General features: G+C 39.6%; 1 protein-coding gene across 19 annotated transcripts in view; it reads right to left on the bottom strand.

Moving 5' to 3' along the window:
* The window catches only part of Afdn (afadin, adherens junction formation factor), a 146,719-nt gene that overhangs the window by 91,362 nt on the left and 36,008 nt on the right, over positions 1 to 19,349 (bottom strand). For 8 of the 19 annotated variants that reach the window (XR_015045980.1, XM_085833221.1, XM_029471164.2 and 5 more), the window contains exons 2-4: positions 4,934 to 5,129; positions 1,911 to 2,026; positions 228 to 391 (exon numbers count right to left, since the gene is read on the bottom strand). Coding sequence is in view for 18 of the 19 variants with exons in the window: in XM_085833221.1 (XP_085689347.1) it covers positions 228 to 391; positions 1,911 to 2,026; positions 4,934 to 5,129 (476 nt within the window). In the remaining variant the exon portion in view is untranslated. The remainder of the gene's footprint in view (positions 1 to 227; positions 392 to 1,910; positions 2,027 to 4,933; positions 5,130 to 19,349) is intronic. The other 11 variants (XM_085833220.1, XM_021150047.3, XM_029471160.2 and 8 more) reach the window with 3 other exon arrangements.

Below are 19,349 nucleotides of genomic sequence, written 5' to 3' on the forward strand. Positions count from 1 at the left end.
AGAGGGCAGAGTCTTCCCTGGTAGATTAGGCACCTGCTAATAGAAAAGAGCAGGGTGCCATGTTTAAACAAGGCCCTCCAATGTCCCTTCAAGTTTCCACAGCAAGCCTAACATGACAGTCTCAGTCACTGTGCCACCAGTTACCAATAACTGAGGTAAGTTTGCTGCATTAGACACCTGGCTTGCTTGTAGCACAGAGCGACAGAAATACTTCCAGAAAGACCTACCTGTCATCCCCTTGAGAAGGCCTTTCTTCCTTATCAGAGGCTTGTCTCAATGCCTCCTTCTCTTTCTTCTTCTTTTCCTTCTTTTCTTTCTTTGAGAGAGTTCTTTTGAAGTTCTGAATAACACCTTCTTTCTCCTGCTTTTCAGGTCCATTACTCTGAGCCTTCTGGTAAAAGCAATATTATCAGCACACTGACCACAGCCAGGGGTCACACCAGGCTCCTTAGGCTTTGCTGCCGCCTCGCCTCACAAACCATGGACAAAACTCAAACAGTGAGGGACAGGGATGGGGACACCAACGATGAGGACGACTTCACACCTTGACTAAGCTGACAGTCACATTGTAACTCCCATACAACATGAATGTTTTTCACACGTAAATTTCACCTCAATTTAAAACAAAAAACCCAAATTCAGCATAGAAAATAGGGTACAACTTTTAAAAAAGAAAAAAAAAAGTACAAATGAGAAAATCTGAATTTCACTAAGTGAAAGTCAAAAACAGTTAGCATCAAGTAACTAAGAGCAGGGAATCCAATGAAGATATAGAGCCAAGGAGTCTGCTGAATAAATAGGTGTTTTTCTAAAACTGCAATTCATGAATCTTGTATTTATTTTTGTAAAAATGTCTGCTTTATTTTCCAGATCTTGTTTATTAGTTGCTTATTTTACTTTGAATTTCAATCTACCTACAAAGTTGGCCTGTTAATACATAAAGCTACATTGTTTTTAAGTAGCTTAAAAAGAAAAAAAAAATAATTATGGTATAGAGGGGGAAGCATTCCTTTGTTATAAGTGAACACAAGGGAGCAGCCCCAGTTGAAACCAAGAATAAACATGGATAGGAAAGCAATGGCCCCTTTCTACTTTATATACAGTTGCCACAATGCAGCTGGCCACCAGAATCCAGGAACAAGAAAGGCCAAGAGCACAGCTGTGTAGCTATACAGGGTAGCACACCACATGGACACAAGACAACAGGAAACTCCTTACTGCTATGCAGCAGCAGCATTTCACAAGGGGAAAATTTAGAAGATATTTTCAACCTCTGTATTTGCTGCCATTTGTTAATATCAAAATATTGCATATGACATCGCTCAGTTTAGCACAGGACTACATATTTTCAAGTCACATCAATGTAAAAAGACAGATCAGCTGTCTCCTGCCTCAGGGACTTCCCCATCAAAGTGTGAGACAAAGCAAAGTCTCCTCAAGTTGCTTTTGTCAGACATCCTACCACAGCACTAGGAAAGGAAGGAGTCCAAGGAAGTTTTCTGATTCCTAATCTTGAACATGTAATATGAAAATGCTGTAAATGTGCCTTAGGAAGTTGCACCTGAAACTAGGTCCCTAACACTGCCTTTGTCCCTTGTATTTCCAACAGGAACCATTGTGATTTTATAATTTGGAAGAAAGATGAAAGTGGCAAGCTCATCATCAGCTCTGTCAACAGCATCTACAACTCTTCTTTAGAAGAGTGAGGAAGCGTGACTGAGTGGCCAGGTGAAATAAGGGAGGAACCAGGTCCAACAGACTGCTTTTCACGCATATGCTAGGTAGGAGGAGGTGAGGGACTACAGAAGACAAGACAAGACAAGAAGCTCCTATGGCAGGGGCTAAGTCTTGACCACTCCACTGACCAAGCCCTGAGCTGCAGTTGGCACAGACATGGGGACTGCTCCCACCTTGGCAGGAACGGCGTCATTCTCGTTCTTAAGGACAAATCGACCCTCCCGATCATCTTTGTTCCAATTCAACTGTACAACTAGAGGTTTCTCATCAATGTCCAATCTTCTTTCTTCTTCAAAACATGAAATGGAAAGAAGAACAAGCCGTGGTCATTTCCTGACATGAGCACAATATTGGCCATATGACATACATTTAACTCTATACAAATCAAATACTTTAGTGCCTCAAACACCTGCTGAGAGATTACAATGTACTGCTACCATTTTCAATCAGTTTTGGTTAGTTCAGAACTTTGTTGCTACTGTCCTACCAGGTTGATTCACTGACCAGGTGAGATGGACATTTTATTGCTAGTGGGTGTGTTTGTCACCACAAACCCAGTGCCAGACACTGATCAGGAAACAACACTTCCTTTATTCAGATCTAAGAAAAGAAGAGAGATGTAGGTTTCTATATATCAATCTATCTCTCATACAATTAGAAAATGAGATCATGTTAATAGTATATACAATCCATTGATGAATCAGATTTTCCTTATCTTGAAAGGGCAACCTGTCTCAAATAACTAAGCCTTCCTTTCAGTGAAATTGTCCTCTCTCTCTCTCTCTCTCTCTCTCTCTCTCTCTCTCTCACACACACACACACACACACACACACACACACCATGGCATATGCTCCCTACCCCCAATAATATTAGACAGACAGACAGACAATCAAGTAAAAGTTTCCCTGATGATTGAAGCAAGGGTTGGACCTGGAATTCCCATGAGAACAAAGCAGACATGAGAGACACCCAGCAACAATTGGCTACAGATGAGCTCTGTTATGTCCAACTGGAGTAGGATTATCTTTAATGCCAGACCAGACACTAAAGAACCCCTGGCTCCAAGTGGGCTCCTGGTCTATAGCAGTCTGCTGCAAACCAGTTAGAATCATGTGGATGAGAGAGAGAGTCTGTGTCAGAGAAGTTCACCGCATTCAAGAGGTACAATCCTCATCAGTAGTTGTGATCAGGAATGAAAGGAATACTTTTCTTTTCATTTATCTGTACTCATTTTTCAAAAATTGACCAAGCCTTTGTGAAATATTTACCAACATCTGAATCTATATAGTAAATGGAAGTCTATGCATTTCTTTGGCCTAATGATGCATAGACCATTAACAGATCACTGGGTAATCTGGCTGGAGATATAGCTGGGTAGTAGGCAGCTTGCCTAGTATGCAAGAGACCCTGGCTTCCAGCCACAGTGTGAAAAAAAGAGAACAAGGAGAAAGACAAAAAGAGCACATGAAGGGTGCGGAGAGATTTCTGGAAAAATCAAAACCATTTAATTTTCAAAATCATGCAACCCATCTTTCATATTATTCCAAATTCCTTATTGGTGGTGTTCAAACAACCAAGGGCACAAACAGCAGCTTCCTTTCCTTTGAAACCTAGTAACAGAGATTTGCACGGGCCAAGAAAACCATCCCGACCTGGGAATACTCTCTACAACTAGCTTTAGTATGGGTGTTATTTTAGCCGGGAACATGATCACAACCATAAAGTAATAAACATGGATCATTTTGTACATTCCAAAGAAAGGTGATTACAACACTTGAAAATCCTCTACATCAAAAACATTTCAGTATTATTTCAAATGTGCAAAGAAAGCTGTGTACATAAAAATAAAGAAAAATCTACTGTTTAAAAAACTTCATAGCTGGCATTTAAGAGGTACTGGGGTTAGGTCATAATCCTTTTTAGCAGCGTTTGTTGTACTTCACACTTTTTAATATGTTACTACACATTTCCAAATGTACCTATAAAATATTTATGTTTCTGCATTTCTAGTCAGCTCAACTTTTAGTGTTTTTAGTCATTAACTGCTGTTAGACAGCAATTTCCTGACAGAAAATCTCCATCTTAGAGGAAAGCACTTGGAGACACAGAATCTGCTAAAGGGATGTCAAATATTCCATCCTACAGGGAGTCTCCTTAAGCTCAGGAAGCAAACAAGTCAACAGTTTCAGGAAGTCCCTAAAGCTGATCAGAATCTCTAGTCTCCATACCTGCCCAAGTATATGTAAGCAGTAAGGACTGCTATGCTAAAACACTCTCAGACAAACTGAGCTAAGGCTCTGACCAGCTGAGCTACCTGGAAGAAGAAGGCCACGCCAACTAGAAAGGACAACCTCCAACCTGCTCAGATATGTGTCGTGCTGCAGGCCAGCTTTCAAGAGCCGTCACCCATGCTGGAATAGGCTTTTTGTGATGCAGCTGACTTTGAGTCATTTCTGTGTCTGTAACCCCTCACTCATCTCCCTCTAAATGGCCCCAATAAAATTCATTGGTTCAAAAGTAATTGGACTTTGATGGTGTCTGTACTTTGGTCTGTTATTGATTTTCTATATAGAGTGAATAAAAATTTCTTCATGTCTCTCAGTAAAAATCTCACACAACTGCTAATGTTAAAACAAGCAGAAATTATAAAATCTGTAAGATTTTCCTTGAGGTATCCTGTTGTTCCCAAGGAACACATATACATATATATATACACACATATACATACATACATATATACACATACATACATACATATATATACACACACATACATACATATATATGTATATATATGCGTTGTGAACAGAATGCAGAAATATGATGGTAAGATCCCTGACCCTGATCTGTACAGATCTGAATTATGAGCAGTCATGACAGTGTTACCTACACCCAAGATTTCTTCCAAAAGCAAGAAGCACACAATACCACTGATATACAAGACACTCAGATCTGTTGGGTGACTTACTTTAATAAATAATAAATAATAAGTTAATGATACTTATTTTGAAGAAATAATTATATATAAAATACATTCATCCTAACTTCAAATAAATGTTATGTAAAGAACTTGAACACGTCAAGTCTTAGAACAGTTTGCCATCCTGTCAATCACTGTTGGGTGGAGGAAAGAAAGAAAAGGAGATGAGCAGTAGCAAGCGGCTGACCCCAGATCAGGACACAGTCTTCACTGACCTCCACTGACATGCACTTCATAGAGGGAGTACTTGGGAGAGGAGAGCATACGCATGTCAGGGCGGAACTTCTCTGCCAGTGTTTCAATCACATCTTGAGTGGTGGCTGTGCTAGAGACTCGGATACATTTTGTTGCAAAGTTTCCAGCAGCTTTATCTTGAAAATAAAATCTCATGACTCCATGAAACTCCAAATCCTAGAAGAAAACAAAATGATATTATTATAAAAGTGATTCTGAAATGTTCATCTTTTAGTAAAAATGAAAAGTCTATCAGTTTTCTTCAAATGTTTACTATGAACATCTTAGAAGCTCCCAATCCTGCCACAAATTAAAATCAATGACACTCTAAATTAATTTTCTATATGAAAGATCACACTAAATAAATGAATATATTTTAGATGTAATTAAAATCTTATGGAGAAAGCCCATGGTGTTGCTTTCACATGTTCCTCCTAACTCTAAGGCAGGCTAAAGCTCATGCAACTATGATCTTCCTTCAATTTCTTAATACATCCAATAATTTCCAATGAAATCCTGAGCAATATTTCTAAGTGTGGGTTGCACACATGTCTCTGGCAGGAAAAAGTCTTAGCTGTACTATCAGCATCATGCTCTCTTCTTCTGCTCACCCTTTATATTTAACTATTAAAGAAAAACCAGCTAGGGTTAAACCAAAGTCTTTTTCATCTGTGTGTTATTTGTGGAAGGGAGTGGTACACACACCCACACACCCACACCCACACACACACACACACACACACACACACCCCACAGTGCCTCAGTTGAAATCAGAGGACAACTTCTACTGTGCTCTCTCCTACCATGCATACTCCAGGTATGGAGCTATGTTGTCAGGCTCAATCCAAATACCCTTCCTTACATGCTGATCTGTATGAGTCATGGGGATTTCTCCTTCTCTCAGAAGTCAAATTCTCATTCAATGACTGACTAATAAGCCTCTCCAGTTCTCCACAACCCATGACCTTTTCTGTATTTATTAAAGAATTTTTTTTAAAAAAGTACTCATTTAATGAACAAAAAAGGAGTTTCTGAATGGAGTTAAGCAACTGGAGTTAACAAGTATATAGTCATAGGAATTAAAGAGTCAAGTGTATTTCTAGCCTAGTGTTTTCCTGGGCTTGTTCAGGCTTAGGCTATCAAGTAAGCTTCCTAGTGTGTCAGTGGGAGACACTAACCCTGAGGGAAAGAAGGTATGGTATGAGAGCTGATGAAGTATAAGGAGTTAGCGCTTGTAAGTGGAGTCATGTTAGCTAGAATTATGGTCTGGGTCTTCCAGAAATTATAGCAACTGCCTCTTTGGCTTGGAACAATTACCAGAACATAGCTAACATGACTTTTAAATATTGCTGTGTTAGTATATTATCCTGGATGTCTGTCAGAACGTGTGGAATAATTCTCTGAACCAGAACCTAAAAAAGAGCATTTCTAACATTAACTTGTAATATATACCAACCTTTGTACTAAATACTCCTAAATGGTACTCTCTCCGCTCTTTTTCCTACTACAGACCCCCTCACCCACTAGCCCACTGGACTCAAAAAAAAAAATTTTTTCCCTCCCCCCCTACCTACTGGACTCAAAATCTAAGTATCTTCCACTTCAGATTCTGGTCCCTTCTCTTCAGATTTCTGAGACAACACACACACACACACTAATAATAATAATAACAATAACAATAAAATTATATAAAGTGAAGTTTCTAAATGGGAGTCATATTTTCACCCCAAATTTATAAGACTTTACTGTCAGTCTGAATATATAATTATAATCACACTGACTACTCTCAAATGTCCCAAACACTTGCACATCTACTGTTCTGTGTGCCCAAGAGCTCTAACAGTGTCACACCATAAAGTACTTACCCATTCTGCTACAAAGCAGTGTTGTACCATTTATAATAATAGAAAAGTCAGATGTACCTAAGTCAAGAAGGCATCAGTTTCTCTGAGAACAGTCAACAAGTAATCAAAATCAGCAGGTATTAAAGAGCCAAAGCCAACAAGCAAAGCAAAACAAGCCCCACCCAGACACAATGCTGTCACTAGTAAGCAGGCATGCTCTCTAACATCCCAAGAAGAACCAAGGGTTTACTTAGATGGAGGCAGACACAGAGGACCAGAGACAAACCACTGCACTGTCCTCACAGTGCACTGTTATGTATTGCACCACCCTTCACAGACAAAGGAAACTTAAGTGTAAATCTCACTGACCTTCCAAAAGCCACAATAAAAAGGGAAAAGAAGCAAACCTAGGAGAGTGAGGGGACACTGGTGTCCTAACCCAGAGCCACACCCACACCCCAAGGGAGTGAGGGGAGTGAGGAGTGTGTCCTCACCCCAAAGTCACACTCCTGTACTCCCATTGATGTTTGTAATAAAACAATTCTCAAGGTCTTGTCAAGCTGAAATAAAATAGCCTATAAAAACCGTGGACATGACTTCAATTAATACTACATAAGTATTAGTTTCATGTTCCACAAGAATAACCAGATATACTTATAACCAGACCAGTCCCTTAATATTTAAGATTAACATTCTGTTCAGTGATTCAGTCAATCCTAAATCTAGCTGCTGCCAAGTCTATCAAATTTTATCAGACCTAAAAGTGATAAAAATCAATTCTTGAGCCTAAAAATTAAATTTATAGTAACCCAATGGACAAACTGTAATGATTATTATAATTAACACACAAAAAGGGCTTACTAAACGTTGAGTATTAAGAATTTTAGCCAGGCGGTGGTGGTGCACACCTTTAATCCCAGCACTTGGGAGGCAGAGGCAGGTGGATTTCTGAGTTGGAGGCCAGCCTGGTCTTCAAAGTGAGTTCCAGGACAGACAGACAGGGCTATACAGAGAAACCCTGTCTCGGGAAAAAAAAAAAAAAAAAAAAAAGAATTTTACACGTTATTACTAATCTAAGAGTTGAGTTCTATCAGCAGCAGCATTAAGTGGGGGAAAACAGAGTGGTTAAATGCACTAACCACAGAAACCCAGTTTCTGCCCCTGCTTCCAAAAGTACTATGCCATCTAAATAGAATTACAATAGGAATTATTTTTCTTTGGCCTTACATTTGATATAAGAAAAGTCTCAAAAGAAACAAATGAATGGGGAAAAAGACACCTGAAGCCCAGAAGCAATACACTCCAGTTTCCTTATTTAGTTTTAAAAAACAAAACAAGTAACCCTGGTGCTGGAGAGAGGGCTCAGCAGTTAAGGGCATTGGCTATTCTTTCAGAGGACCTGGTTCAATTCCCAGCACCCACATAGCAGTTCACATCTGTCTGTAATTCCAATGCCAGGGGACTCCACACCCTCATACAAACATACATGTAGGCAAATACCAATACACATAAAAAAAATAAAAAATCCTAGTGTGTACAAAACCCTACTTTGATCCCCAATACTCTAAAAACAATGGCCAGGCATATTAGTGCACTTCTATAATCTCCACATTCAAAAGGGTGTTGCAGGGAAGGATTGCTGTTTGAGTTGAGCAGGATATGTAATAAGTTCCAAGCCAGCCTGTACTAAATGTACTAAATAGCAAGACTTACAAAAAACAGCCACCACTACTCAATAAACTTGGGAGGGGGGAGTGCATATGTGTGCATGCATTGCATGTCTGTGGGAGAAGGACAGACAGAGGTCAAGGGTCATTACCTACACAGCTCTCTACCCAGTTAGGCTATAGTTAGTTGTAAGTTGCTAACTTCTGGCTTTCTATCATTTTTTTATATTAAGAAACTATTTTCTAGTATTCATTATTTATTACTTCTGAAAGGTGACAACTTTGGCTCACTTCAACAAGTACTCTGCCTGTGATGATTAATCTCAACTGGCAGCTTGGGGGAGATCTAGAATCACCTAGCAGCAGCCTCTGCGCATACCTTTTGAGGCTCCCATCATTTCATTAACTGAGGTGCAAGAAACAAGAGAGAAAAAGTGCACAAGAAATCATAGTACAACCTAAGAGAAGGGACAAAGGACAGGAATCAAAAATCTAAAGGAATGATAAGAAATCCACATAAGACTCCTATGGACCAGGTGTGGTAGCTGGCTCAAACCCCAGCTCACAGAAGACTGGGGCTAAGAACTGGGACACACTAAGTTCAAACCAGAGCTACTGAGTAGGTCCCTGCCCTGAAGACATACCTCTCATACTGTAACACAAATAACAAAATATTTCCAACTTGCATCACTGAAGTATATTTATGATTCAAAAAAAAAAGACCAAAAACCCAATTTAAAATAAAACTAAAAATGTCAAAATGGTAGATAAGCTCTGAAACAGTCGAAAGGATGAACCACTCTCCTACTCATGGCAAAACCACCTCAAGATACAGACTGAACAGTAAAAGGTCTTTCCTCGACAGCCTTAGCTGGTAAACATCCAAAAGTTCTAACAACATGCTCGATTCATGGGGCTGACAGAGAGCACAGACAAGGAGCAGATGGGCAGGGTTTTCCAAAAAATTCCCATACAGTGACACAGCAATCCTACTTTTGCAGACCTACTGCCAAGGAGAGGATACACTGCAAAAAATGTTACCTGCCTGAGAACCAGAAGAGCAGATCCCAGTACATGCATATGTGCTGGTGTAAATGGAAATGGCCCCCACAGACTCATAAGGAATTGTATTTTTGGAGGTGTGGCCTTGCTGGAGAAAGTGGGGGTGGGCTTTGGGGTTTCACAAGCTCAAGCCTGGCCCAGGGCTGCTATCTCTTCCTGCTGCCTAGGGATGCAGATGCAGAACTCCTCAGCTCCTTCTCCAGCACCAAGTCTGCTACATGCCACCATGCTTCCCCTCCATGACAGTAACAGACTAAACCTCAGAACCTGTAAGCCAGCCCCAGTTAAATGGTTTCCTTCATAAGAGTCGCTGAGCAGGAGCCAGGCAGGGAGACATTAGCAGCAGTTCTCTGACTCCTTCATAGATGGACTGTAACCTAAAAATGAAGGTAGCTTTTCATCAGTGTTTTCCCACCACAACAGGAAACACACCAGAAGAGCAAGCACCACAAAAAAATCTATTACAAAAAAGCAAGAAATTTGTTTTCTAATTATACCTCATTACAAGGCTTCATTTTGGGAACTGTGAAATTATTGAAAAAAATTAAATTTTAATAAAATGCAATCATTTCAAAGATTCAACCTGAACTGAATCTATATAATAAGCAGATCACATTAACACAAAGAAAATCATCTCCAAGTGATCTTAGAAAACAAAGCTTATCTTTACACTCCTGGTTGAAAAGGATAATAAATTCCAAGCTAGCCTGGTCTCTAGGGAAACCTTGTCTCAAAAGGCAGCCTAGGGTTGGAGAGATAGTTCAGCGGTTAAGAGCACTGGATGCTCTTCCAGGGATCCTGGGTTCAGTTCCCTACAACTACACAGTGGCTCACAACCATCTACAATGGAATCTGACGTCCTCTTCTGTCATGCAGGCAATACATGCAAATAGAGCACATACATACATACATGCATTCATTCATATATTCACACATACATTTTCTTTAAAAAAAGACAACCTTTCTGTTTTCAGATAGATGTCTAGCCAAATTTACATAACACCAAGTAAGTAAGATTATTCTTTTATTTATATAGTCATGTTTATTTTTATATTTTCCAATATTATATATTCTCCCCATCCTTTATGGTAACTCCAAAAAATGCATTTTGGAAGTACAGTTTTAAAATACATGGGTAACAATTCTGAGCATAAAATTAGTCATTGAACACAAGGTGATAACCAATTATCTTGACATTTGAAATGAGTTGACAACATTTGTATTTAATTTTTACTTTCTAAGGTATACCCAAAAACAGAAAATGAGAATAGAAAGAGACATTTATGGTACATAAATTTGTTTTTAACTTCACAATTTTAGATCAATGGTTCTTAACCTGTGGGTCAAGACCCCTTTAGGGGTTGTCTTACTGCCTGCTTTATTGCTATGAAAGAGATACAATGACCAAGACAACTCTTATAAAGGAAAACATTCAATCGGGCTGGCTTACAGTTCCAGAGGTTTAATCCATTATCATGACAAGAAGCATGGCAGCATGCAGGCAGACATGGGGATGCAGAAGGATCAGAGAGTTCTACATCTTCATCTACAGGTAGCAGAAGACTGTGTGTCACACTAGGCCTAGTTTGAGCTTAAAAAGCTCAGAGTCCACCTCCATCCCCCTCCACAATGACACACTTTCTCCAACAAGGTCACACCTCCTAATAGTGCCAATCCCTATTGGCCAAGCATTCAAACACATGAGTCTATGAGGGCCATTCCTATTCAAACCGCCTCAGGGGTCACCTAAAACCATTGAAAACCACAGATATTTACATTACTATTCATTAGAGTAACAAAATTAGTTATGAAGTAACAGCGAAATAATTTTAGGGTGGAGGATTACCACAACATGAAGAACTGTATTAAAGCATTATAAAGTTGAGAACCACTGATATAGACATTTTCAAAGTTATGTACTGTGACTGTAGTTTCGAGGTTTATGAATAATTAAATTGTAATGTAGAGATGAAAAGCTATTTCAAGATTCTAAAAACCAAGCCTTCCTAAGCTAATGTTAAATTAAAAAGGAACCACAGCACGGGGGGGGGGGGGGTGGGGGGTGGCGCAATGCCTTTAATCCCAGCACTCGGGAGGCAGAGGCAGGTGGATTTCTGAGTTCAAGGCCAGCCTGGTCTACAAAGTGAGTTCCAGGACAGCCAAGGCTATACGGAGAAACCCTGTCTCGAAAAACTCAAAAAAAAAAAAAAAAAAAATGGAAACTGAACAACACTCTTCTCAATGATACCTTGGTCAAGGAAGGAATAAAGAAAGAAATTAAGGACTTTTTAGAGTTCAATGAAAATGAAGCCACAACATACCCAAACTAATGGGACGCAATGAAAGCATTTCTAAGAGGAAAACTCATAGCTCTGAGTGCCTCCAAAAGGAAACTAGAGAGAGCACACATTAGCAGCTTGACAACATACCTAAAAGCACTAGAACAAAAGGAAGCAAATTCACCCAAGAGGAGTAGACGGCAGGAAATTATCAAACTCAGGGGCGAAATCAACCAAGTGGAAACAAGAAAAACTATTCAAAGAATCAACCAATCAAGGAGCTGGTTCTTTGAGAAAATCAACAAGATAGATAAACCCTTAGCCAGACTCACTAGAGGGCACAGGGAAAGCATCCTAATTAACAAAATCAGAAATGAAAAAGGAGACATAACAACAGATCCTGAAGACATCCAAAACACCATCAGATCCTTCTACCAAAGGCTATACTCAACAAAGCTGGAGAACCTGGATGAAATGGAGAAGTTCCTAGACAGATACCAGGTACCAAAGTTGAATCAAGATCAGGTTAATGATCTAAACAGCCCTATATCCCCCAAAGAAATAGAAGCAGTCATTAATAGTCTCCCAACTAAAAAAAGCCCAGGACCAGATGGGTTTAGTGCAGAGTTCTATCAGACCTTCAAAGAAGATCTAATCCCAGTTCTTCACAAACTATTCCACAAAATAGAAACAGAAGGTACTCTACCCAACTCATTCTATGAAGCCACAATTACTCTGATACCTAAACCACAAAAAGACCCAACAAAGATAGAAAACTTCAGACCAATATCCCTTATGAATATTGATGCAAAAATCCTCAATAAAGTTCTTGCTAACCGAATCCAAGAACACATCAAAACAATCATCCATCCTGACCAAGTAGGTTTCATCCCAGGGATGCAGGGATGGTTCAATATACGGAAATCCATCAACGTAATCCAGTATATAAACAAACTCAAAGACAAAAACCACATGGTCATCTCGTTAGATGCGGAAAAAGCATTTGACAAGATCCAACACCCATTCATGATAAAAGTCTTGGAAAGATCAGGAATTCAAGGCCCATACCTAAACATGATAAAAGCAATCTACAGCAAACCAGTAGCCAACATCAAAGTAAATGGTGAGAAGCTTGAAGCAATCCCTCTAAAATCAGGGACTAGACAAGGCTGTCCACTTTCTCCATACCTATTCAACATTGTACTTGAAGTCCTAGCCAGAGCAATTCGACAACAAAAGGAGATCAAAGGGATACAAATTGGAAAAGATGAAGTCAAAATATCACTCTTTGCAGATGATATGATAGTATATATAAGTGACCCTAAAAATTCCACCAGAGAACTCCTAAGCCTGATAAACAGCTTCGGTGAAGTAGCTGGATATAAAATTAACTCAAACAAATCAATGGCCTTTCTCTACACAAAGAATAAACAGGCTGAGAAAGAAATTAGGGAAACAACACCCTTCTCAATAGTCACAAATTATATAAAATATCTTGGCGTGACTCTAACTAAGGAAGTGAAAGATCTGTATAATAAAAACTTCAAGTCTCTGAAGAAAGAAATTATAGAAGATCTCAGAAGATGGAAAGATCTCCCATGCTCATGGATTGGCAGGATCAACATTGTAAAAATGGCTATCTTGCCAAAAGCAATCTACAGATTCAATGCAATCCCCATCAAAATTCCAACTCAATTCTTCAACGAATTAGAAAGTGCAATCTGCAAATTCATCTGGAATAGCAAAAAACCTAGGATAGCAAAAACTCTTCTCAAGGATAAAAGAACCTCTGGTGGAATCACCATGCCGGACCTAAAGCTCTACTACAGAGCAATTGTGATAAAAACTGCATGGTACTGGTATAGTGACAGACAAATAGACCAATGGAATAGAATTGAAGACCCAGAAATGAACCCACACACCTACGGTCACTTGATCTTCGACAAGGGAGCTAAAAACATCCAGTGGAAGAAAGACAGCATTTTCAACAAATGGTGCTGGCACAACTGGTTGTTAACATGTAGAAGAATGCGAATCGATCCATTCCTATCTCCTTGTACTAAGGTCAAGTCTAAGTGGATCAAGGAACTTCACATAAAACCAGAGACACTGAAACTTATAGAGGAGAAAGTGGGGAAAAGCCTTGAAGATATGGGCACAGGGGAAAAATTCCTGAATAGAACAGTAATGGCTTGTGCTGTAAGATCGAGAATTGACAAGTGGGACCTCATGAAACTACAAAGCTTCTGCAAGGCTAAAGACACTTTCAATAAGACAAAAAAACCACCAACAGATTGGGAAAGGATCTTCACCTATCCTAAATCAGATAAGGGACTAATATCCAATATATATAAAGAACTCAAGAAGGTGGACTCCAGAAAGTCAAATAACCCCATTAAAAAATGGGGCTCAGAACTGAACAAAGAATTCTCACCTGAGGAATACCGAATGGCAGAGAAGCACCTGAAAAAATGTTCAACATCCTTAATCATCAGGGAAATGCAAATCAAAACAACCCTGAAATTCCACCTCACACCAGTCAGAATGGCTAAGATCAAAAATTCAGGTGACAGCAGATGCTGGCGAGGATGTGGAGAAAGAGGAACACTCCTCCATTGTTGGTGGGATTGCAAGCTTGTACAACCACTCTGGAAATCAGTCTGGCGGTTCCTCAGAAAATTGGACATAGTACTACCGGAGGATCCAGCAATACCTCTCCTGGGCATATATCCAGAAGATGTCCCAACCGGTAAAAAGGACACATGCTCCACTATGTTCATAGCAGCCCTATTTATAATAGCCAGAAGCTGGAAAGAACCCAGATGTCCCTCAACAGAGGAATGGATACAGAAATTATGGTACATTTACACAATGGAGTACTACTCAGCTATTAAAAAGAACGAATTTATGAAATTCCTAGCCAAATGGATGGACCTGGAGGGCATCATCTTGAGTGAAGTAACATAATCACAAAAGAACTCACACAATATGTATTCACTGATAAGTGGATATTAGCCCAAAACTTAGGATACCCAAGATATAAGATACAATTTGCTAAACGCATGAAACTCAAGAAGAATGAAGACCAAAGTGTGGACACTGTGCACCTTCTTAGAATTGGGAACAAAACACCCAGGGAAGGAGTTACAGAGACAAAGTTCGTAGCTGTGATGAAAGGATGGACCATTTAGAGACTGCCGTATCCAGATCCATCCCATAATCAGCTTCTAAACGCTGACACCATTGCATACACTAGCAAGATTTTGCTGAAAGGACCCAAATATAGCTGTCTCTTGTGAGACGATGCCGGGGCCTAGCAAACACAGGAGTGGATGTTCACAGTCATTGGATGTATCACAGGGCTCCCAATGGAGAAGCTAGAGAAAGTACCCAAGGAGCTAAAGGGATCTGCAACCCTATTGTTGGAACAACATGATGTACTAACCAGAATCCCGGAGCTCTTGTCTCTAGTTGCGTATGTATCAAAAGATGACCTAGTCGGCCATCACTGGAAAGAGAGGCCCATTGGACTTGCAAACTTTATATGCCCCAATATAGGGGAATGCCAGGGCCAAAAGAATGGGAATGGGTGGGTAGGGAAGTGGGGGGCGCTATGGGGGACTTTTGGGATAGCATTGGAAATGTAATTGAGGAAAATATGTAATAAAAATATTAAAAATTTAAAAAAAAGGAACCACAGCTTAATGAAAAAGTGGTTCCTGTTTTCTAAATGGAGTCACAGAAATAGGAGTATAATAAAAATGTTGGTATAAAAATATTTTGTTTCTTTTCACTATGTTAATGTGTCTCTGGTATGCAATGTATTTCTTGAATAAATAGTTTCTGAGTAAGTGAGTGGATGGGGATTTTTTGTTTTGTTTTGTTTGTTTTTAGTCAACCTGTAGAGGTAACCAGACAAGCCACCCAACCCTACACCTTACACACCTTTCTCTGTGTAGGGACCATAGCTGTAAAAAAGACACTGTCAAAATCTAGGTCAGAAAAAATGAGTTTAAGCAACAGTGTTATGTTATGAAAGCAGGAAACTCTCCAAGATGGCTTTCAGAAGTACTCAGCCACCAAAAGACACAGCAGAACACAAACTTTGAAGACACAAAGACTGCAACCTACTGAATCATCGAATACATACAAACCCACAAGTTCATGGTAACACTAAAGACAAACAGAAAGGGCAAAATCAAGATTGGTAATGAAGGCACATAAGGCAATAAAGTAAAACCATGGATCCTCCTTTCCTACAGTTCAGACCAGCTTGTCAGACTGTGGGTGTGGCCTCATGTGGGCTCTGAATGACTATGGGGGACAGAGAAGGAAAACTTGGCCACAGTTTTGTTTGGACAAAGACTCCTGATATATAGCCCTGGCTAGTCTGGAACTTGCCATATAGAGCAGGCTACAGCTTTGGACTGAGTGATCCTCCTGCCACTACTTCCAGAACTGTACAATTACAGACATGGGTTACCAAGCCCAGGAAATAGAATAAGGTTTCTGAATGAGCAACAAGTAAAGATTAGCCCAGAATCAAATGTGTCATAGATCTATAAATCTGAGGTCTTTCTGCCAGTGCATCTTGCTTTTTGGGACTTCACCACAACTTTGGTTCTGAACACAAAACACAAGTACCCAAGGCAGACTAACCACTGTAACTCTGGTTCCTGAGAATCTAATGTGTGTTCTGACCCACAGGCTGCTCTGGGATACACACTTACGAGCATCATGCTCTCTCTCTCCCGTTCCGTCCCCCCTCCCTTTCCAGCTCCCTTGAATGCACACAAGGATACATGTGTGCACATTTTTTAAAAAATTTCCCTTAAGCAAAAAGGAGTCGCAAATGGAAAAACTAAGCAGTTGTGGCTTGGATGATAGGGAAATCCATGTCTATTTACAAAGAATTCCAACCAAGAAATGAAAAATGGTAGAATCAGAGAAGCATGATTTTGTGAGCCCAAAGTGATGTGGACAAAGAGCCTATAGATAACGCTATTAGATGAAGGCTAGTAAAGAACTTGACACAAAGTAACCTAATGTGATATAGATGTGAAATGCTCAGCTCTGCTTAAGAAGCGTGCCACATGGCTAAGTCTGAATCCACAGAGCCTTTAAAGCTGGAGACAACAACAAAACCACCTTCACTCTGCAAAACAGCAAAGGAAATCCAGGAGTGAGACAGTCTATAGGAAAACTCTCCCTGTGCTCTCAAAAGTCTATGACTAAAAGGCAATTAAGGCTAATTTTGAAAATTCTAACCTGGGAGATGAACTTAATCTCCCTGAAAATTTTAACATTTAAAAAGAAAAATAGTTATTTCGAATGGTGGTGCATGCTTTTAATCCCAGTATGCAGAGGCAGAGAGGCAGAGAGGAGGCAGAGAGGAGGCCGAGGTAGGTGGATTTCTTTGAGTTTAAGGTCATCAGCCTGGTCTACACAGTGAGTTCCAGAACATCCAGGACTATGTAGAGAGTGTAGAGAGACCCTGTCTCCACAAGAAAGAAAGAGAAAGAAAGAGAGAGAGAGAGAGAGAGAGAGAGAGAGAGAGAGAGAGAGGTGGGGGAGAGAGAGGGAGAAGGAGGGGGAGAGGGAAAGGAGGGAGGGACAGAGAATGTGAGAGAGAGAATGTGAGAATCAGGAAGAAGAAACTAGTTGGGTTGAGGAGTGGCTAAGTAGGTGAAGGCCTGACTACCTGAGTTTGATCCCAGGGCTCCTCCACACAATAGAAGAACTGACTCCCATGAGGTAGAGTTACAGACATGCCATAGTACATGTGCCCCCACAAACACATATAAATGGATGAATGCTAATTAAAAGTTAATTTAGCCAGATACAGTGTTATATGAAAGTCAGCTGCACTTAGGTGATGTGACAGACTGGAATATCCGACAGTGCAAGCACTCTGTGTTCTTCAGCTGCAGAGCAGAAGGAGACTGCTGCACACTCTATCATGAGGCTGGTGCTTACTAAAGATCAAGCCATCTGTCACAAACTGAGTCACTTGTTATCATTTTCTGACTATAAAATCTTAAGTGAACGAGTAGTTGGAAAGGATGTACATGTATATATAAATCCTATTTGTAACGAAATAAGATAAAAATACAATATACATTTAAAGTCTATATCTAAAAAAATGGAAATTAAAATCTCTACAGATTCAAATCACCCCAGCTATCTAACTGATTCTATCTACATTAGCATATATAAAAGCATGAAATGGACTCAGCTTCTGCTTCCTAATATCCTAAAGAAACCCAAGGAGAGAAAGCATTAGCTTAGTTTCATAAGCTTCGTTGTGTATATAATATATAAGCAGAAAGTTTCTAAATTTCAGTAAGGGTAACACCCCATGCAATTATATGCACTAACGTTGATAAGCTGTCATGCACCCATGTTTGTACTGATTTTCTCATGAATGCAAAATAACTTTTTAAACTATGGCAAGTTAATCGAAGAAATTCTCTATAATCAAAATGTTCCCACCTACATCTTTACCATTCACTAAAACTGAAATCATAGCACTCAATTTATTTCAATTTTCAAAAATCTTCAAGCTACCTATCTAAATTTAACAGTATCTTCAAAACTCTAGCCTATTCACCATAGTTAATCAGCAAACATTTTTTTAAATATTTGCTTAATTTCTTTTTACTGATAGTAAGTTTTTCATGTAATATTCTAGTCACAGTTGTAAATTTGAGCAGTTTTTTCAGTACTCTTATACTGTCTTTCACAACTGACTCAAGACAGGTATGTGTGGTTGAAAAATTGGGAAAAGGTAGAAAGAGCAAACAAGAAACAGTAATTTTTGAGTAGCCTCTAGGCCATAACCATTACTGTTTTCTAGTGGGGAATTTTATAAATGACAGAAAGCCACAGTGCTTTGCTCAAGTGTCAAGGAAGAATTTTCCTTGCCATATTAGCAGCAATCCTCAACTACAGTTGGTACCTGGACCACCAAGCACTTCCTCCTGCCTATCTTCTTGTTTCAGTGTTTACATCACCAAATGACCAAAGCAGACTGGAGTGTCACTTGGTACCAGGCATGGAGAAAACAAGAAGGTAAGCTGCATAAATCAGCTGAGCCATTTTAGGAAGAAGGTCTCATTTGCTCCAAAGTTTCTAACTATGATTATTTACAAAAATAATAGAGCAAAGTGAGACAAATGCAAATAACTCACTTTTAAAATGAATTTTCTTGACATGATTCACAAAATCAGAACTACTTTGAACAGAATCATCACTGAACTGGATTCTCGGTCAGTGTCAGGGAAATGCTGCACAAGAGCTACAAGTTCAACCAGACTTCCACAGTTAAACTGACACACCAAGCTAGTGCACACTTGCACAAACCAAGAAAAGGAAAAGTGGGTTTTGGAACATAAGTCTTTAGCAGTGGCATGTATCACTGCGCTGCACCGAAGACAGGGATAGAGACATACAGCAAGTGTTGTCATTCATTATGCAAAATACCACAACCAGTGATTCTGCATACCTAAAGCTATACTAGTCCTAATAGCTAATTTAAGGATACAA

Source organism: Mus caroli, unplaced genomic scaffold (genome assembly GCF_978045245.1).
Source record: "Mus caroli unplaced genomic scaffold, Mus_caroli_1 scaffold_18, whole genome shotgun sequence".
In the NCBI taxonomy this organism is placed as follows: Eukaryota; Metazoa; Chordata; class Mammalia; order Rodentia; family Muridae; genus Mus; species Mus caroli.